General features: G+C 61.9%; 3 protein-coding genes across 4 annotated transcripts in view; 1 reads left to right on the top strand and 2 right to left on the bottom strand.

Annotated features, from left to right (window-relative positions):
- RECQL5 (RecQ like helicase 5) overlaps positions 1 to 17124 on the top strand; it is a 31660-nt gene extending 14536 nt beyond the window's left edge. Inside the window, exons 8-19 of the mRNA XM_081219470.1 lie at positions 12560 to 12778; positions 13030 to 13129; positions 13264 to 13300; positions 13422 to 13480; positions 13566 to 13639; positions 13965 to 14058; positions 14316 to 14450; positions 14803 to 15347; positions 15506 to 15596; positions 15801 to 16019; positions 16250 to 16319; positions 16407 to 17124. Coding sequence (XP_081075596.1) covers positions 12560 to 12778; positions 13030 to 13129; positions 13264 to 13300; positions 13422 to 13480; positions 13566 to 13639; positions 13965 to 14058; positions 14316 to 14450; positions 14803 to 15347; positions 15506 to 15596; positions 15801 to 16019; positions 16250 to 16319; positions 16407 to 16507 — 1744 coding nt within the window. The 3' untranslated portion in view covers positions 16508 to 17124. The remainder of the gene's footprint in view (positions 1 to 12559; positions 12779 to 13029; positions 13130 to 13263; positions 13301 to 13421; positions 13481 to 13565; positions 13640 to 13964; positions 14059 to 14315; positions 14451 to 14802; positions 15348 to 15505; positions 15597 to 15800; positions 16020 to 16249; positions 16320 to 16406) is intronic.
- SMIM5 (small integral membrane protein 5) lies at positions 1843 to 10606 on the bottom strand. 2 transcript variants are annotated; one of them, XM_081218035.1, is made up of 3 exons: positions 10114 to 10606; positions 4329 to 4489; positions 1843 to 3891 (listed from the first exon to the last, which is right to left on the bottom strand). In XM_081218035.1, exons 2-3 carry the CDS (start codon positions 4453 to 4455, stop codon positions 3782 to 3784), a joined length of 237 nt encoding a protein of 78 aa, XP_081074161.1. In that variant the 5' UTR covers positions 4456 to 4489; positions 10114 to 10606; the 3' UTR covers positions 1843 to 3781. The 2 variants fall into 2 exon arrangements, with proteins under 2 accessions (XP_081074161.1, XP_081074160.1); XM_081218034.1 differs by having other exon boundaries at positions 4329 to 4563; positions 10114 to 10136.
- A 204-nt stretch (positions 17125 to 17328) lies between the features above and the next one.
- The window catches only part of MYO15B (myosin XVB), a gene marked incomplete at its 5' end in the record, with an annotated part of 30774 nt that continues 28616 nt past the window's right edge, over positions 17329 to 19486 (bottom strand). Inside the window, 7 exon segments of the mRNA XM_081218642.1 lie at positions 17329 to 17567; positions 17735 to 17875; positions 17965 to 18098; positions 18280 to 18413; positions 18672 to 18787; positions 18950 to 19095; positions 19275 to 19371. Of these exon segments, the coding sequence (XP_081074768.1) occupies positions 17508 to 17567; positions 17735 to 17875; positions 17965 to 18098; positions 18280 to 18413; positions 18672 to 18787; positions 18950 to 19095; positions 19275 to 19371 (828 nt within the window). The 3' untranslated portion in view covers positions 17329 to 17507.

The raw sequence follows: 19486 nt of genomic DNA, 5'->3' as shown, positions 1-19486 counted from the left end.
GAGCGATGTTGAAGTTGAGATGGGAAGCCGACGTAGGAGTTAGAATGAGGAGACAGTGTTCCAGGGTAGGCAGCCGGTTGGTTCCCAAGGAGAGCGAGGAGACTTTTCCTAAGGACAAAATTAATTTGTCTTCAGTTTGTTTTTTTTTTAACTTTTATTTTTTAAATTATTATCTTGTTATTGCCGTGCGGCTTGAGGGATCTCAGTTCCCTGACCAGGGATTGAACCCGGGCCACGGCAGTGGAAGCCCAGAATCCTAACCACTAGGCCACCAGGGAACACCCTGTCCTCAGTTTTTTATGGTCTGCAATTTGTTACTACCCACAGGCAAATATGTCGTCTTGAAGATTGTTACCTGTAGATTGCTTTCAATGTTAATGTTTGGGAAAACAAGAGAAAACTGTTTTGTCTGCTCTGCCAAGTTTTGCTAATAAGATTCTTGCACCGGTGGCTTTACTGTAGTTTCTAATAAGGTGTAACATATGGACAGTAAACTGCACAGATCTGAAGTGTAGAGTGAAACCCTTGTGAGGGACCGAGAGACCACAGTCGTGGTCAGTGGTGGAGCAGAGGCCACGGGCGGGGAAGGCATGAAGAGGCCGGGGAGATCGGCGCCGAGACCGGCTGGGACGCTGCGGCAGTGACCGCAGGCAGGCGCTGCTGGCAGCTTGGTCCAGGGTGGCATGGCGGTGGGAACAGAGAGGTGTGGCGGCCAGAGTCAGCCAAATGTTCTCGGGGGCTCAGACGGCCTGATGGCCGCCCCTTCCATGGTCACTACCTGCCTTGCTGTACCTCTTTATTCTTTGCCATGATGGGGGAATTGCTGCCTCCTCTCCATGCCCATCTTCCCCAGAGGACCAGCCAGAGTACATCAGGCTGCTCTTGTGCTGGAGCAGATCTGGTTGGCTGAGCCGAGTGGGATTGGAGCCTGCCTGGGACCTGGCGTGACAGCTTCAGGGGAGCCATTGGTGGCGGGGCTCAGCGTGCCCCCGTAAGCTCTCCAAGGGGAGGGACAGAATCTTATTTGGAGTCAGCAGTTAAGTACTGCCTGGCCTGGAGGAGGAGAACGTGAATGAACCTCCTGTCAACCTGTTGGTGCCCAGGTCTGCCGACTTCTTGGCAGCCGAACCAGGGAGCCTGAATCTTTTCTAGAAAAGAGGCTCAGCCTCACCCACACTGAGGAAGGATGTTCTTGATGCTGATGTAACTCACTTAAGGAAAAGTCACACGAGGATCAGGCTGCTGCACCGTTGGAGCATCTCCTGAACTGAGGGCTTCCTGGGGACCCTCCAGCTGTTGGTGCTGGGCCTGGAAAGGGCAGGGCTTCACATCCTCCCACCCTCCCTCTGTTTTTCTTCTGGGAGGGAGACATAGCTGGGCCCCACCCCAGCTCTTAACTCTTAGGGCACACCCACTTATAGGGAGGTTACTTTGAGAAGAGTTTGGGGTGCGGCTGTTTGGGATCTAGGGTTGGTATTGTAGGTGGTGGATAATGGAATGAGAGCCTTATCAATACTACAGCTGGAGGCCTGGGACCCGGGTGTGGTGAGCAGGGGCTCTGGAGCCAGGTGGGGGGTGCCCAGAGGCTGGCTCTGCCACTTTTCAGCTGGTCAAATTTAGGGAAGTTACCTATTTCCTCATCTTTAAAATGGGGATAATAATGGTACATTTGGCATTGAGGTTGTCGTGATGACTAAATGAATTTACCTGCATCAAAATGCTAAGACACTGCCTGAGCGGGGATGAGTCCTCAGTGAATTTTAACTATCTTTATCCTCACCATTGTTGCAAGTATTATTATGGTTATTATTTTTCCGAGTCCCTTTTTTTTTTTGCGGTACGCGGGCCTCTCACTGCTGTGGCCTCTCCCATTGCGGAGCACAGGCTCCGGACGCGCAGGCTCAGCAGCCATGGCTCACAGGCCCAGCCGCTCCACGGCATGTGGGATCCTCCCGGACCGGGGCACGAACCCGTGTCCCCTGCATCGGCAGGCGGACTCTCAACCACTGCGCCACCAGGGAAGCCCCCGAGTCCCATTCTTTTGTGGTGTGGTGGGGGTGGTAGAGAGTACAGACAGATTCTTGAATTTCTTTTATTTTCTATGGAAGCACTCCTCTCTGGGTCTTCAACCCAAACCAAACTGGTCAGAGAAGTTCCTGGACACCAGGAAGTGAAACCAACCAGAGAGAGAGCTTCTCCTGCCTGCCTGTCAGCTGGAGATGGTGGGGCCGCAGGGGAGTGGCAGGGGTTGGCATCCCCTCTCCAATCCCTGTTTTCTGAGTAGATGGAGCTTTGCCTCAAGGCAGGCAGAGCATGGGCTGCATAGGCCAAGATGACAGAGACGTATAAAAAAACGCAGACTTCTTTATGGCCCCAGCGGACCAGGGTTGTATGTGTGTGTCGGGGTTGGGGGGGGCGGGTACCACGTGAGCCTCTGCCTCCCCTGCCCTCGTTCCTGGCTTTGTAGCTCTACCTGGAAAGTTCTGTGTGAGAGAAAGTAAACTGAAGGGAAAGAGGCCAGGCAGTGTTGCATGTCAGCAGGCCCAGTCTTTAAAATGAGTCCACATTGCTCTGGCTTGGCCCCCTATTTAGAGGGGCAGATAACGATGCTTCATATCAGTGGAGGTCTTAGGATATGCCCAGCACTGTGCCAAGGTCATCTCGGTTTATCCTCACAGGCTTAGCCCAGGAGGTGGGGGCCAGGATTAGCCAGCCCCATTTCACAGGGGAGGAAACATGGCTTGAAGAGGTTGAGTCACTGACCTCCGTTTTGTAGCTGGCGGGGGTGGGAGGGTGAGGATTTGAACGCAGACAGTCCAGCACACATTGGGGAAAGGACGGAGCGGTCAGGATGCACGTTATGGACAATAGTAGGGGCCTCACCTCTCTTATTGCAGAAGTTTGGGAAGACCCAGTGGCCTGAGCCTGGTAGGACCGGGGTGTGCCGGCTGCAGTTAATGGCAGTGGTGACTGTGGCGTGGCATTCCTGAGCCCGGCACCTGCCTGGGGCAGACGCAGCCTCCGCCACTGCCGAGCAGGCGTCTGGGAGGGCGGAGCTTGTCAGCAGCTGGTGCTCAGGAACGGCGCCGCAGCCCTCCCCTGGTTCCGCAGCCTTCCCTCTCGCCTGGCATTCCTGCCTGCATGTTTTTCCAGCTTCCGAGAGCACAGGGAGAGCAGAGGCCTGGAAGGGACGGTCACTGGCCATGTTCCTGGAATTCTGGCACGCTGCCCACCTGATGCACATAACCCAGCCCAGGGAGTCTGGCACCACAGAAACACATAACCAGAAAGCTTTTACTGGGAAAGAAACAGGCAAATTCTGGAATGGAACACAGGCGTGTCCGCACTCTGGGGGGAGCTCGGGACTCAAGAGCTACTGCGCAAAGCCCCTCTCCGATTGGCCTGCTCCTCTTTGGCGTGGGAGCCTTGAGCCAGCTCCCCACACGTGCGGGCTGTTCTCCAGGTGTGGGGACCCCACTTCTGTGTTTTGTTAGAAGGTGCAGGTGGGCCCAGGACCCCTGGTGGTTTTCTGTCTTAGAAACAGTCGGCTCCTCCTCGGCACCCCGTGTGCACTGTCCGGTGAGAGTTTTGTGGCCAGAACAGCCCTTGTTTCCCTGACGAGGCTCCAGCTCTCAGTCAGTGTCTGGGTTCCTGGGCTAGGCCAGGGCTGGGCCCGTGGATCTTTGTCTTGAGGGGTGAGGGCTGCAGGGCCAGGCTGACTCCCTGGGTCATGGCTTTGGCGGTCTCCTCTCTGGCTCCTCCTCGGCCGTCACCCTGGCCCTCACGGTGGGGTCATGGGTCCCACCAGGGCCCTCCTGCCTCCCCGCTTAGGGTGGCAGCACCGGGAGCAGCAGTAGCCGATGGCCGTCAGCAGCAGCAGCAGCACGGTGGCTGGGGGGTTGGGGGAGAGAGCAGAGAGCGCCGGAAACTCAGAGGCGAGGAGGAAAAGAATGCCCACCATACTTCCAAAGAGGCCCCTCTGGGGGCCTGGAGGACCCTCACCAAAGCCCTGGCTTAGTGGTCAGAAATACCCGAGAGTGGGAAGAGGTGTGACTGTCCCCATGCCGGCCCCCAGAGCTTTGCTCCCTCCATCTGTGGGTTGGGGTGCTGGGTTGGGCCCTGGTGCCCAGCACACCCGTTTCCTAGAGCAGCATGTCAGGATTAGGGGGATCCCCTGGCTCCCCCCAGCGGACATCTGCTTCTCCTCCTCTGTCTGGGGGACCACCCAGCCACCTCTGCCAGCCCCGTGGCTGGTACCATGGTCTCGTCTCTCCTGGATGCCAGGAAGAGCCATGGGCGCTGAGGAGACTCTGGGAGCCACGGCTTACCTGTGAAAATGACAAGGACCGAGAAGGCCACGATCTCCACGGGCTCGGCCTGGGGCAGCCTCTGCAGCTTGTGCAGCAGCCTCTCCCCTATGGAGCGCATCTCCAGCGCAAGGTTGGAGGCTGCCATGCTGTGCCGGGTCCCTGCCGGGGTTCCTCCTGAGCTGCAGAGCAGGGAGAGGACCTGGAGTCCCCACGGAGCTGCCTCCAGAGAATCTGTCCTCTCACCTACCCCAGCCTGCAGAACGGGTTTGTCAGGTCTCACCCCTCACAGCCCTGGTGGCTCACAGTTCACGAGGGAGGCAGGGAGCCGGCAGGGCCCCTTGCTTAGCTCTCCTCTGTGGCCCTCAGCCCCCACCTAGCTGGCACTGCCCGGGCGAGGGAAGCTGGGGATGACAGTGAGCCTGAGGCCCTGCCGCAGGAGGGCTCTGCCAGCCGGCCGAGGTCAGCCACAGTTGCTGACCGTGAAGGGGAGTGCACACCCCTTTGTCTTAGACACCACTCCTAGGTGCACGCCAGGGTGCCTCGGATGGGCATGGCTCCCCTGGCGGCCCCTGAGTGCCTCCCTGGTGGGGAGACGGGGCTCCAGGATGCCAGCCTGGCACCCTTGCTTTTCATCATATGTGGGGACAGAAGGGTCGGCTTCCTCCGAGAGCAGGCTCATGGGGGCTTCTGGCCGGGGTCGGCCGTGGTTGAGAGCTGACTGGGGGCAGTGGTCTGAGCCCCCCTGGGGCCCCCCACCTCTCCCACCAGCCCCATTTCTTTACTCATACGGTGTCTTCCTGTGAGAAGGTGGAGGTGACACCGTATCCTTCGAGTGTTCCCCAAGGGGTCCTCTCTCAGGATGGGACCAGGCGTCCCAAGGGGCGTTTAGCCTCCCTCTCTTGCTGGCTTGGACCTGCCTCTCTTGGCTGACCAAGAGAGTCCCCTCCGCTCCCCCCTCCCCCCAACACCCCCTGCCCCCGGCCCCAGGTGAGGGGCAACTGAGCCTCCAGGCCCCAGGCCCGAGACCTCCTCCTGTCTGTTGTGCCCAAGGGGCCGGAGGTGAAGGTCCAGGCCGAGTCAGTGAGTTGGGACACATTACGCCACAGACCTTCTTTCCCCTTCCGCCTCGCCAGTGGACACGAGGGAGCCAGCGCCTCTTCAGAGAGGGATCAGGGACAGCCTGTGCCAACCCAGAATCAGCCTGTTCCCCGAGGCAGCTCTTAGCCAGGGCAGGGCTGCAGGCAGCCAGGGGCCTGAGCCAGACCGTAAGCTCTCATTACCGCCGCCTCGTCCCTCAGCCAGGCACGTTCTCCCCCAGGTGGCTGCGGTCTGTGAGGCCGGTCACTCCTGGCGCCGCCACCACAGCGTAGCGTCCTTAGAGCCGCCTTGAAGGTCATCCGCTCGAGTCCTCTGCGCCACACTTGGCTCCCTGCCCTCCCTCTGGCATGCGGCCTTTGCTCGAGTGGGGAGCGCCCCTGCGGCCCAGCCCGGCCCATTCCTTCTTGGGCAGCTCTGATCGTTAGAAGATGGGACCTCCTGGTGACCTTGTCAGTCCCACCTGTGGTCACTCAGGCCAATTCCGCCCCCTTCCGCCTCACGGTCCTCCAGGGCCTGGACGGCCAGCGTGGGTTCCTCCTGCATCTCCTTCCCCACAGGATAACTGCCCTCGTTGGGTCAGGTGGCCTCCCGCATAGACTAGCATTCGAATCATCCTGGGTTTGAGTACTGCCAGCCTTCTTCCTGCTTTTGTGACACGGAGTGGCTCCGTCTCTCTGAGTCTGTTCCTTTCCTCGTTTTCCATGGAGATGAGGTGCCCAGCCCATGTGAGTCCCCTCTGGGCGGGGTCCAGCCAGCGCAGCAGAGGCCAGGCGGCCTTTGGGGGTGGTCACACCCCCACACACTCGCTGTCAGTGACCTTCCTCCAACACCTTTAGGGAGTTTCGTCTGTGTCCTTCATGCCCGGGATGTTTGTGGTGTGTGAGGTGAAGGAGAGTGGTGGGGGGCCGGCTGGAGATGGGGGGACTATGTTTTAAGTGATGATGGGGTGTAGCAGCAGGCAGGTGATGGCTCCGTGGAGGATTAGGTGGTCTCCTGTCAAAGGGGGAGGCTCCTGGAATTAGAGCCTCCCAGCTTCTCCCACGCCCCACCCCAGGGTCCGCACGTTGCTACAAAGGAGATCAGGATCCCAGTTTTCCAATGTACTAGGAGGCATAGAATTCTAGAATGCCACGGGTCATGCACTCCTGCCTCCTTTCTTTTGCACATGGGGACACTGAGACCGGAGAGAGGAAGGGACTTCGCGGTCACACTGCAGGAGTGGGGGCCTGGCAGCGCTGCCCCCGCCATCCCTCCGTGGGCGCCTGTCTCAGGCAGCCTGCTCTTTGACGGGCAAGATAAGTCAGCCCAGGAGCAGCCCACAGAGGGCCTGGCCCGTGCGATGGGCTCAGCACAGGGACCAGGGCTCTGCATGATCAGCCCCACCCCACCACACTCGGGAGTCTGGAACACAGCTTTCATCACTCACCAGGCCACACTTGCTCTTTTGAGAACCTCCTGTGACTTGTCACCAAAGGCAGATCTTGCGAGTCTTTCTGTCTCAGGCTTATGAACTCCTTCCCGAGCATAAGACCCCTCTCCTCAGGTCACACCGAACAGACCTCCTCCCACTGACCAGTGGAGCAGGTGTGCACAGGAAGGTGGTCCCCTCCCTTGTTCTGGGGCCTCCGGGCATCTCGCTCCCCGGCTTTCCAGGAGGACGGGAGCCTGCCCACTGGTCCCATTCCTGGAAGAGGGACCGGTGGGACAACCGAAGCCGAGGGGGGAGCTTGCCCGGGGCTCAGGAGCAGGGCTGCTTTCCCCTCCCCTCTTCGGCTACTTGGCCTGGCTTTTTCAGCCTGATTGGCCCAGGGCCTGCACTGCCTAATGTAGCCATCAGAGACACTCCTTCACAGAGGAGGCGGAGGCCAGCGGGTCAGCGGGGGGGCTTTTTCACCTGTTCCCCCCCACGCCCAAAGACCCAGGAGGGATTGCAGAGGGGGCGCCTCCGCTTGTGAGTGAGAGGTTGCGTGGACCCTGGTCAGTCGGGGCGTGATCTCCAGAGCAGGGAGGGGGAAGGTGGGGCCGGGCTGAACTGCTGTGCCGGAAAGGCAGGGCCTGTTGATCAGAAGTTTCGCCTTTAAAGTCAGCCGTCCTCCAGGGGTTAGGAAGTCAGAAAACTGCAGACTCACACCCAGGGGACCCGGGCCCCACTCTGGAAAGAGTGTCGGTCCACTCCAGCGGGCCACGGAAGTGGACACCCAGGGCCTCTGGGGACTTGGATTGGCCCCAGGGCTGCTCACTGCATCCCGTCTGCAGGAGTGGGGCTGCTGGACACGGCTGTTCTGCCCCAAAGGCTGAAGCCCCCTTTGCTTTTCAGTTGCTGTTTTATCATTTCCAGCTTAGCCTTGAGCAGAGGAGCCTTAGTGGGGACCGTGGGGGGCTGGAGGGGCCTGTTCTCCTAAGAGGGCGGAGGCACATTCCAGCAGGTCCCAGGCGGGCTTTCCAGCACGCTATTTAAAGCGAGGCCAAGGGGTGCCTGACGCCTGGTGCCCGATATAACCAGCCGTCGTCAGGTGACCATGAGGCCTGTGCCCCAGCTGTTGCGTTTTAGGGAGCCCTGAGTGTTCCCAGCTGTGGCCCAGGGAGGGTGGGCGTCCTGGGGCTGGCTGCCTCTTGTCCTCTTAACCTTCCCAGGTTTGGAGAGCGGAGGGCAGGGAAGCCCAGTGGGGCTACTGGTAATTCTCTATATTTTTCCAGTCTTTCTATCTCAGCTCCACCACACTCCTTCCCAAACTGTACTTTCTGCCTGTGAATGAGGATCTCGCCCAACCCCATGCTCGGTAGCACCTCGGTTAGAAGCAGCCAGAGCAAGTGGTGGCTTCCCCTGGCCCGGCTGCCTTCGTGGCCCTTCTCGGCACCTTCGGAGGGTGCTCCCCGGCTGGAGTGGCAGCCGGTGGAGGGGGAAGGTGAGCCAGGCTGAAGGGAAGGCTGGCAGAGCTGGAGGGACTAGAAAACATGCCTTTGTGTGGCATCTCCTGGCACAGAGAACCTTGCAACAGAGCAGGCAGGCCGCTTGCAGGCCAGACAACTGCCACTTGGTACTGAAGCGTCCCTGTTTCCTCTTTGCAGAACTGACACTCCAACTCCAGGTGCAGCTGCATGGGGAGAGCCCAGGCAGCAGATGTGTGCTGTCTGATAAGGGTGTGTTGATGGCTTAGGGCCCAAGGGCTTCTTGCCATGCCCTGTTATTTTGTCAAGGTGGGTTTCAGCCACCCCTGCCCCCTGGGCAATGTCTTGTTCGAGAGAAAGAACTAGAATGAGGCATAACTGAAGGTTGGGGGAGTCTTGCGGGATCCGGTGGCCTAACCAGCAAGGCAGAGATACCCACTGTGTGCTGCGCTTTCTGCCTTGGCCCCGCCTTCCAGTGGGGTCCAGTGACACTTGAACCCTCAGCAGCCCCGCTTCCCCAGCCCCATAGCTTTTCCCGGACAGGAGGAGGCACTTCCTGCTGCTGCTGATTACTCCTGCAGCCCCAGAAGCTGGGCATCACCCTTCTCTCCCTGCACAGGGATTGTGTTTGGGGGCCCCCATCCACCTGTGTCCTCTGGATCTAGGGACTCTGATCCCTGCCTGCCTGCCTGGGCTGTCTTACACATAAGAGCTGGCAGGGGTAGCCATGGGCTCATCACTGCGTCCCTCCCTCACCCGGCGTCTGTCCCCTCTGTGCCACTACTGCTCATCGCTGCTGGGCTTTTAATCTCCCCAGCCACCAACCCAGGCCAAATCCCACAGCTTCTGCCGAGCCAAGAACACGTCGACTGATCCCTGGTTTCCACTTTAACCTGGGTGGTTGTTTTTCTAAGTAGATACTAGCTTGTTCGCTTTGGGGAAAACATCTGGGGGGCTGGGGAAGGGGACTGTAACGCTGGTGTGAGGACAGGGAAGCAGGAAGGGTAGGCAGCCAGCCTCGACTCTCAACTCTCGACTCTCTCTCGGGGCCCTGCCCAAGAGAGCTGATCTCAGTGCTGCCTGAGAACTATCAGCATTCTGATGGCGGCAGAGGGCCAAGTATGGGGCGGGGCAGTCCCTTCCCAAGCCTCACTTCCACCATTGTCGCCTTCCCACCCCACTCTGGGTTTAGGGCCCTCATGCTTCTGGCGTGGCATTCAGGGAGATTTGGGGGTTCCTGGGGATCTCTATGGGCCCAGGGAGGAGCACCTGGGCCTAGCTCCGAGCTGAGAACACCAAGACCCCCATAAGAGGTGGCAGCTACTGCTTTTGTCCAGGACACAATGGGCAGAGCTGCCACAGGTTCGCGTCCTGGGAGGTGCGAGGTGGCTTAGCAGACCCTGCCCTGAGCCTCCTTGCCTGGGAGAAAGCAGGGACTTGATCCCCGGAAAAAGGGAGGCTCAGTGGGCAGGCGATGGTTCTCCCCTGGGCCAGGCCAGCCAAATTCCTCATTTAAGCCCCCTGAATAGGAAAAGCTTAAACTAACTTGCCGAGTTAGCAGGCACTCCAGGCCCCTCTGCCTGCTCAGCCAGCCAGCAGAGGGCTGCAGCCTCGGCCTGTGCCCCGTGCTGGGTCCCAGCAAGAGAAGGGAGAGCCTGAGGTCGAAAGGGAGGCTCTCCAGAGACTACGACCAAGCGTGTCCCCCAGGACGCTCCTCTCCGTGCTTGTGGTAGATTGTGGCCCTCCACCCTTGAGACAGGGGACCCTGGCGGCTCCCTTCCCTTCGTCCCCGCCTCTGTGAGCAGGAGCCACTCACCTGGGAGCTCAGGTGCTGGGGTTGGGTGGGGGGCAACCGCAGGTGCTGGGGAGCCCAGCAGCCTCCGCGTGCCTCTCCCCCGGCCTCCCCTCCAGCCGGGCTCACACCTCTTCCTTCCTTTGCGGACGCCTCTTTCCTGACCCGCGGTTGCTCCCTGGGTGCCTCTGCTCAGCGCAGCGGAGCTCCTGGCTGCTGACAGCCAGCTGCGGTCTCGGCCTTAGCTTTTTTTGTTGTTGGTCGTCCTGGAGATTCAAGTGTCACATTACACGGGGCGGGCGGCCGCTGAAGTAGGGAGCCAGTGCCACCGCCGCCCCCGCAGGCGAGGGAATCCCTGCTGGGAACTGGTCCTGCGGCTGCAGATTCCTGTGCCTGCTCCCTGCCCCGAAGGTCTGCACGGCCCTCCTCTGTTCCTCCTCCGCTTCTCTCCTCCCTCCTGGCGGGTGTGGGCTGGGCCTGGGCTGTGAGCTGATGAAAGAGGAGGTCGGCTCTCACGTTCCCTGGCAAAGATGACCCCTGGGAGGTTCCACCTGAGCGGTGGAGTCAGGAGGGAGGGAGCGAGGGAGGGGGCCTGCGCCCCTCCCAGTTCTTTGCCTCCCGCCCCGCCCTCAGGAGCACCTTTGGGCCCATGTCCCTCAACCCCCAACCTGTCCCTCAGGCCACTCCCTGACAGGTTCCTCTCTGTTTTCTCCTGGGAAGGAAAGTAAACATGGAGCTGCTGGACCACCCAAGCAGTCAGCCCTCTGGGGAGGCATCTTGGGGAAGAACTTGGGAGTCCCGAGTGACTTGGGAGTGGCCTGGCCTTAGCCTGTTGCTCGGGGGCGGGCCCGGGAGGAGGAGAGAGGACACTGCTGATCTTGTTTTTGCCAAAGAGTGTCAGCTGGGGCTGTCTCCACACTCCTGGCCAGACTGTCAGGGACGGGCTCCAGAGCCCAGGGGCTGGCTGGTTTGACATTTGGCTGGTCGTGCCACCCCAGCAGACCAGGCTGTGCCCGGAGCAGGACAGGAGCCGACCCCAGCCCGCATCTGCGAGCTGTCAATGGAGCCCTTTGAGTGTGAGCACAAAACGCCAGTGAGTCGGGGCTTGGGGGAGGGTGGGGGGAAGGAAGCCAGCCTTGTGGCCACACCACTTGGATGCCAGAGCCTCCCAGAGGCCGGACAGGCAGCCACTGTGCGGTCGGTCGCACGGGCTTGAGCCACGGAATGAGTTACACATCGGTTTTGGGTGTGGCAGGAATAGCGCCCTCTGGTGGCCGCCATGCCCTCCTTGCCAGCTCCAGCCATTCTCTCCTCAGCTAAACAAGGCAGCCAGCCCGCGCTTCCTGGGGGCTGTGTCGAAACCTGTTGTCATTCCTTGAGCCTGGCCCTCGGGGTCCTGGCTCCTCAGAGTGTTTCTTGCAGCCCCAGGCAGTGCTCACATTGAGAGGTGTTCTGCTTAGAGCAATGACGCCCGCTCTTCTTGTCTTAGGGATGTGGTGACTAGACAGCCCTACCTCTGCTCCGGCATCTCCTCTCGGGCTCCCCCACCCCGTGCCACATTGCTGCTGCAGAAATGGTTGTTTGTAACACCCCTGATAGAACTGTGGCCCCCCGGGCCTCTGCATCTGCCCCGGTGACCGACTGTGCCCCCAGCCTGGGGGGGTTCATTCTTCCAGCCTGGAAGGTACGACGAGGAAGACTCCAGCCATGGCTGCGTCTTCTCGTTGCCCTCACCAGTGCGAGCTCTATGGTGCCGGCCCTGAGCTGCCCAGTTCCTGCTCTCAGGCAGTCCCCCCGGTCCCGGGCTGTGTACACTGGGCTGGGCACGCACAGGCTTGTTGGGGACAACAAGGAAGAGGTCACCAGGAGACAGAAGTGGAGCAGAGTGCTGAGGTGGGGTAGGGCCACTTCCTGCTGTTCTCTCCCTCCCTCCCCGTCAGAAAAGAGTGAAGAGTGATAATAAGAGCCGTGTGCTGGGCGCTGTGCAGCTCACTTCAGAGCGTCATCCTGGCCCTTATGCAGCCCAAGGGGCCAGTGCTCCTCTTGCACCGGCTTGTAGGCAGGAGTGCATAGGCTTCAGGAGGTCAGATGCTTTCCCCAGGGACACAGCTTCAGCAGCAGAGTCAGCGTCTGCACCCAGAGTCTGTGCTCCTTCCAGGGTGCCCCACTGCTGAAGGATGGAGAGGGGGCTGGGGCCCAGAGGAGTACTCCATAGAGAAGCAGTACAGAATGGGGTTCGTGCCCTGGCTCCTCTGGGTACGTGTGTTCCATGACTTTGAGAAAGCTCTTTCAGCTCACTGTCCTCATCTGTAAAATGGGCACCCCAGCAATGCCTTGTGAGGCTCGCATGAGATGCCTACCACAGTGCCAGACATGTAGCCGTGCTCCACCAGAGTTTCGGGATTGGGTGAACGAACGCTGGCCGGCGTGGGTCCGTCACCCCTTGCCTGTGCTATGCTGCCCGCTCCAGGTGCCGCCACGCTGCCATTGCCAAGTACTTCGGGGATGCGCCCCCTGCCTGCACCAAAGGCTGTGACCACTGCCAGAACCCTGCAGCTGTGCGGAAGCAGCTGGACGCTTTGGAGCAAAGAAGCAGCTGGAGCAAGACCTGCATTGGGCCCTTCCAGAGGAACAGCTTTGACCCTGAGCTGTATGAGGGAGGCCGCAGGGGTTATGGGGGCTTTAGCAGGTGAGGAGCTATGAGGCCAGGGGCCCCCAACCCACTGGAAATAGTCTGGCATTCTCTCCCTGATGCTAAGGCCAGACCAGAGGCGACACAGTGCCGTAGTCCACCACCCGGCCCTGAGGGCCACACTGGGGCCAGGACTTCGGTGTTGCCCATGAGCTGCCAGGGCATCAGAGACATCACTGTCCCAGCAGACACGTGACAGGAGGGCAAAGCCCAGACCCAGGACTGCTCATGCCCAGCCTGTCTCCTAGGTACGACGAGGGCTCTGAAGGCAGCGGGGATGAGGGCAGAGACGAGGCCCACAAGCGGGAATGGAATCTCTTCTACCAGAAGCAGATGCGCCTGCGCAAGGTGAAGGGGACGGGGGCTCAGTGGGGTCCAGGTGGCCCCCTGCTTACACCCTCTCAGCCCCTTCCCTGGTGCTGGACTGGGAGCTGTCTTGCTGCGGGGCAGGATGCCTCACGGGCCCTCATGTCATCTTCCAGGGCAAAGACCCCAAAATAGAAGAATTCGTACCGCCAGGTCAGTACAGAGATGCCCCCTGGGCTGGTCTCAGGGTGTGGATGGAGGATGCCTCACTGGGGGGTTGGGGATGCCAGAGAGCAGAAAGGAGAGTGGAAGGACTCGCCTCTGCTCCCCCCAGATGCAGACTGTCCCCTGAAAGAGGCTTCTAGTAGGAAGATCCCCAGACTCACTGTGAAGGTAAGAGGTGGGCAGCTCGTCACACCTGCCCCCCAGGATCCCCCCCAACCTGAGACTGTTTGACCAACTTCCCTCCCCTGTGCAGGCCCGTGAGCACTGCCTGGGGCTCCTGGAGGAGGCTCTGAGCAGCAACCGCCAGGCCGCAGGTTCCACGGATGGGTGAGTGACGTCAGGGCCGAGGAGTGGTCCCCAGGCTCCTGTTCCCTTGGAGACGCAGGAGCCCCAGCCCCCCTCCCCACATTGGGACCCGTCTTACTCCCAGGGGGTGTGAGTCTCCACAGCCTCACCAGGGGGCAGGCTTGGCCACAAGCGAGGGGCTGCCAGGAGCTGCTGAGGGACAGTAAACCACAGGGGGTCAGACGGTTCAGGTCAGAATCCCTGTGCCCAAGGCCGTTCCTGAAGCCATCTCCAGGGTCCCCAGGGAGGATCTAACAGGGAGGGGCCTCAGGCCTACCTGACACCCTAACCTCATTCCTACCCTCAGATCTGATCTCCAGGCCAAGGCAGTGGAGCTGGAACACGAGACATTCCGAAATGCCAAGGTGGCCAACCTGTACAAGGCCAGCGTGCTGAAGAAGGTGGGCACCGGGCGGGGTGGGCGGGGCGTGCTCCGGGCTATGGGTGGGAGAGGCAGCCTGCCACACAGGGGGTGCTTATTCCCGGGGGAGCCCGACCTCCCTCCTTTCCCGGCTGGAAGTATTTCTAGCCAACCCCGTGCGAACTAGAACTTGTCCAGTGCCCAGGTGCTGCAGAACCCACTCGTGGGAAGCCTGGGCTGGGGGCTGTCAGGAGCTAGGGGTGCCAACAACAGCATTCCCACCTGTCCCTGCCCCAGGTGGCTGAGATCCACAAAGCCTCCAAGGATGGGCAGCCCTACGATGTGGGAGGTAGTGCCAGGAGCTGCAGCGCCCAGGCCGAGCCCCCAGAGCCCAGCGAGTATGACATCCGGCCGGCCTCCCAGGTGTACTCGGTGAGTGGTGTCCTGGTGTCCCCACCAAACCTGGGTCCAGGAGAGGCGGCACGGCCCCTTGCCCTCAGCGAGGGCATAGTCCTTGCTCTCCTGGCATCACAGCCCTGGCCCTAGGGCGCCCCAGGGCAGGCCTTCGCGCTTCCGTACTCTGCCAGCTACGCCTCTGCAGCCCTCCACAGCGCCCGTCTCGCCAGCCCGACCCCCAAGCCTTGTCCCGCCCCGCTTTTCCCGCCCCCACTCCCGGGAGCCCCACCCACGCAGCCATCCCTGGGCCCTCTAGAGAGTGCCCTGAAAAAAAAAAAGAGAGTGCCCTGGAGGCACCTGGGGTCAGAAGCCTCTCTCCTCCTCACAGCTCAAACACAAGCGGGTGGGAGCTGGTTTCCCGAAAGGCTCCTCCTGCACGTTCCAGACGGCCCCTCAGCTGATGGAGAAGACGCGGCTCAAGGAGCAAGACCCCCGGCCAGTGCAGGGAGGCGAGCAGGAGCCGCCCGGCCGGCCCCATGGCCGCCAGGATGAGGACTGCGCTGAGCTCCTCCCTGGGCCCAGAGCAGAGGCCCCCGGGAGCGGTGCTCATTGTGGGGCGCCCTCCCCCGAGAAGAAGGCAAAAGGCCCCTCTCCGGGCAGTCCTACCGCCAAGGCCCGGGTCGGCAAGAAGCAGCAGCTCCTGGCCGCAGCGGCCCTCAAGGACTCCCAGAACATTGCCCGCTTCTTCTACCAAAGGACTGAGAGCTCTCCTCCGCTCACTTCAGCCCCAGGGGCAGAGGGTGCCAGCCCTTGCCGTGACGGGGCACGGGGACCCCTGACGGCCCCAGAGAAGTGCACAGGGGAGGAGGATGGAACCATGGGACGTTTGGCTGCCCACCCCCAGACCGAGGAGTGCTCCGAGGAGGGGCCAAGGTGAGGTCACCGGCAGTCCTGGAATCCTCTAGAATTCCCTCTGCTAACTGGGCTTCTGAAGCCCGGGGCCTGTTCCCACGATGGGCTTCACTGGGCCACCTGGGCTGAGGGTGCGGCTGGCATCTGGAGCTCTGACGCCTGCTCTCCCTTCCGGCCAGTGCCTGCCCAGTCAGAGACCAGAGGCCCCCAGAAGGCCAGCCCACCCCCACAAAGGAGGCACAGAGGGGCAAGCGGCCCAGACCCCAGCAGGTACTGAGAGGGGGGAAGATACCTGTCTACCAGGCTGGTGTCTGCTCTGGGTAGGGGTTTGGGAAAATCATCTCTTCTTTCCACATCCCAGGGCAGATGGGCTGGGCTAGAGGGAGCCAGGAGGTGCTGAGGCCCAGTCTTCCAGGAGGGGAGGGGCCGGTAACAGGGAGTCCAAGAGTGACCCTCCACTGTGGCCCTGCCCAGGAGAACCCAGAGAGCCAGGCTCAGAAGAGGCCATGCCCCTCAGCCAACGTCTCCATCTTAGCTGAGACCAAGGGCAGCGTCTCAGCCAGCGATCAGGGCAGCTTGAACCCCCGAGGCTCCTGCCAGCTCTTGGCTCCTGGCATCTCGCTGAAGGAGGCTGCGAACGTCGTGGTCAAGTGTCTGACCCCTTTCTACAAGGAGGGCAAGTTTGCATCCAAGGTAGGGTAGGTGCATGGGCTCTGTTCTCCCCTGAGCCTGAGGCACTTGGGTGCAGTGCATGGGTGGGTAGGGAGTGTGAGCCCCCGGAGAAAGCAGGGCGGAAGCAGGCCAGCCCGGAAGCCTGCTGCCCACTGCCTGGGTCTGCCTCGCTCTTGGATCGCAGCTGTGGGTCGCTCAGAGAGCAGGGTGAGGTTCTGCGCTCTCTGCTCCTCTCCACTCTCTGTCCCCAGGAGCTGTTTAAAGCCTTCGCCCGCCACCTCTCACACTCGCTGACCCAGAATCCGTCTCCGGGAAGGAGCGGTGAGCGCCTGCATCACCGGCCGGGAGGTGCTGTGGGGGCCCTGTAGTGGGGAGACTGGCTCTCACTCTCCCCCATCCCGAATCCAGTGAAGGAAGAGGCCCAGAACGTCATCAAGCAGTTGTTCCACGGCCGAGCCCGGTGCGAGAGTGAAGCTGACTGGCACGGCCTGTGTGGCCCGCGGAGATGACCGACAGCTGCCCGACGGGGCCGGTGTCCTCCCCGGACTCCACCGCGGCCCAGCCCGGGCCTCGCTCAGGAACGGGGAAGGTAGGCGGCCTCCTGCTGCTGGGGCATCGCCTGCTCTCAGGCTCTTCCCCTTTCCAGCCACGCCTTGCTTTGGAAATGGGCCTGGACACCTCCCAAATCAAGGTCAGAGGTCAGCCCACCTTTCTCTTTGCTTGCGAAACCTGAGGTCCTCTTTCTCCTAGCCTCCCTGCCTCCCCGGCCCTCGTGGCTGGGTTTTCTGGGCCAGAGCCTCAGATCAGAAAGTGACAGGAGGTGTGGCTGCTGCCAGAGGAACAGGAGAAAGGCCCCTCCACCCTGTGTACTTAGCGTGTTTTAAGCCGGGGGTGAGGCCCACCGGTCCGAGGCTTTGGGGCCTACTCAGAAAGAGCCCGGGCTGGCCCCGGGTCCGCCCCCACCACCGTCTTCCCTCGCGATGCCAGCCTCCAGCCCAGCCCAGGTGCAGAGCTCATGGGAAGACGGGCAGCAGCCAGGCCCTGCTCCCTCTCAGCCCCTGGTCGGGAAGGCCAGGTGGGGCTGCGGCAGTTACCAGAGGAATAAAGTCCTGTTGGTTCTCATGCACACGCACGCAGCCCTGTTCTCTCGAGAGTTTTATTTCCTCAGCAGCTGCTGCTCCCAGGGCTGGGCTCATGCTCAGGTTGGGCCAGGGCCCAGGTGGGCATCTCCCCAGACTGGGCAACGTCGGATGCCCAAGCCAAGTTCCTGCAGCGCCCACCCCAGAGGGAGTCTCGTGACTCTTTCTCAGTTGAAGTCGCTCTAGCAGCCCCTCCCCGTGGGCCAGCTGGGCTGTACTGCAGCAGGTTCCAGAACAGCCAAGCGGTGAAGTCCAGGCCAGACTGGCCTGACAGCACCCAAAGGAGACCGTCCGGGTGAGACTTGGGCCAGAGAGGCTTCCTGTCCTCGTCTCCGCCCCTCCCCCACCCCTCTTGGGTGAAGCCCAGCCACTAAGTGGGAGGAGAGTTGCGGTCCAGCAGGAAGGTGATGGTGTGCTTCAGCTCCTGGGCCTGTGCGGGCACAGGCATGTGAGGCCAGGGCTCCCCAGCCAGCCCCCTGCCTCTGCCCCCAGCCCCACCACGCCGGAGCAGTGGGCAGAGGCCTGGGCCCAGGCTCCCAGGCACACCAGGCCTGGGTGGGGCGCTTGCCACCTTCTCAGGGCGCAGCGGCCACCCACCTGCAGCAGCTCAAACCAGATGGTCTGGGGGTTGTCAGCCGAGCCATAGTTGAGTTCCAGGCCAGGGGAGCCCTCAGCCCCCAGTGGGCTCAGCACGCGGAGCCGCTGCAGGTCCCTCAGGGCGATGGAGCGGCACAGCTCCTGGGGGCGGGGAGGGGTCCGTGTGGGTGGTGGGAGACGAGTGGCCCGAGAGTGCCCAGGCCAGCACTTGGGTCAGGAGCCTGGCCCACCTGAGAGCTGGGGTCCATGAGGAGGAGGCGCTGGCAGTTCAGCCCCAGGAGGCCAGGGCCGGGCAGGGCCGGCTCGCTCGCTCTCAGCACCGTGTAGACGGTGTGGCCAAAGAGGGGCAGCTCACTCACGGCCTCTGCGGATGGAGGGGCCGAGCAGGAGTTCTGACCGCTGGGGCCCCGGGACCTGCCGGACGTTGCCCCCAGGACAGAGGAGAGGGCAGGGCAGGTGGAGAGCTTCCTCAGCCCCTCCACCCTCACCCCTTCCTTGCTGGGGCTCCCGCCTCTGCCCCAGCTGCCCCCTAGCCCCAGACCCACCTATGAAGCTGATCTGCGCTTCCTGAGAGCTGCACCCTTGCAGCTGCCTCAGCTCCTGGCCCATCAGTCTCCTCACAGCGGCCACGTTCATCCGACAGTGCAGCTGCTTCGGCAAGTAAGCCAGCAGGTCTTGCCTAGGACACAGCCTGGTCAGTCAGAGCTGGGCATACAGCAGATGCTAAGTAGGTGAACCAGTGGCTACCGTGGGTGAGACCGGGGATCCAGACGCATGAATGAGGCGTGGGCTCTGCCCTTGAGGAGCGTGGGGGGTGGGCAGGTGTGCCCAGCCCCCATTTGGTTAGGGCCACAAAGGGTACAAGTGGCCTTGACCTTGGAGGAGGGGGTCGGGGTGGTGGGGTGACAGGAGGCGTGAGGGCTGCGTCCACACTCACTCTGAGGGGGCCTCCTCGTGGTTCCTGCTGAGGTGCTGCAAGGCAGCCAGCCTGGCGAGTCGGGCATCGTCCTGGGCGCTGACCAACAGCTTCCCCTGCAGGTAGTCCCACAGCACCTGAGGGGGAGCAGCGAGGGGGCAGCTGTGCCCAAAGCCCCACCTGGTGGGTGGCTCCTGGGCCTCAAGCCCTCCCCCCACCCAGGGAGGGACTCTCCCTCAAGCTGCAGCCGAGGCTCCAAGCACCAGCGGCACGGCAGCGCGGGGCCCAGTGGGGCTGACCTGGCCGTAGTGGGTTCTGACGTAGGTGGGATTATCAAAGTGCAGCGGGGTCTCCCAGCCGAGCCGCCAGCTGTGCAGGCTCACGTCCGGACCCACCACCTCGCTGTTGAGGTACTCCCGGGGCCACAGGGGCCGCACCGGCTGGCCTGCGCGGGGAGACCGGGTCCACAGCCTGCCCTGCCGCCCGGGGCCAGCCCCGCCCACAGCCCTGCCAGCTCCAGCGTGGGAGCTGCCTCCCCCGTGGCCAGAAGAGCGGACTTGGCAGGCAAGGCCACATCCCTGAATCCAGCTGGGCCACGCCTCCTCCCCAGGCCAGGTGGCCTACCTTCCCCTTTGATGAGGAAGAGGGCAAATTCCTGCACTTCATGGGGGTCCGTGATGCCCATCTGCCCACACATCTCCTCCAGCACTTCTGCTGCCACCTGGACATGCGGACAGGGCCGTGACGGGGGTGCTGGGGAGGGAGGGAGGCTGCGGGGGGAGGGGTGTCCCCAGAACTGATGCCCACGGCTTCCCTGGGTCTCCCCAGCCCCTTCT

The sequence above is a fragment of the Mesoplodon bidens genome, assembly GCF_964165515.1.
Source record: "Mesoplodon bidens genome assembly, chromosome: 19".
In the NCBI taxonomy this organism is placed as follows: domain Eukaryota; kingdom Metazoa; phylum Chordata; class Mammalia; order Artiodactyla; family Ziphiidae; genus Mesoplodon; species Mesoplodon bidens.
Note: the sequence above shows the minus strand (reverse complement) of the source record. Positions and strands in the feature narration are given on the sequence as shown.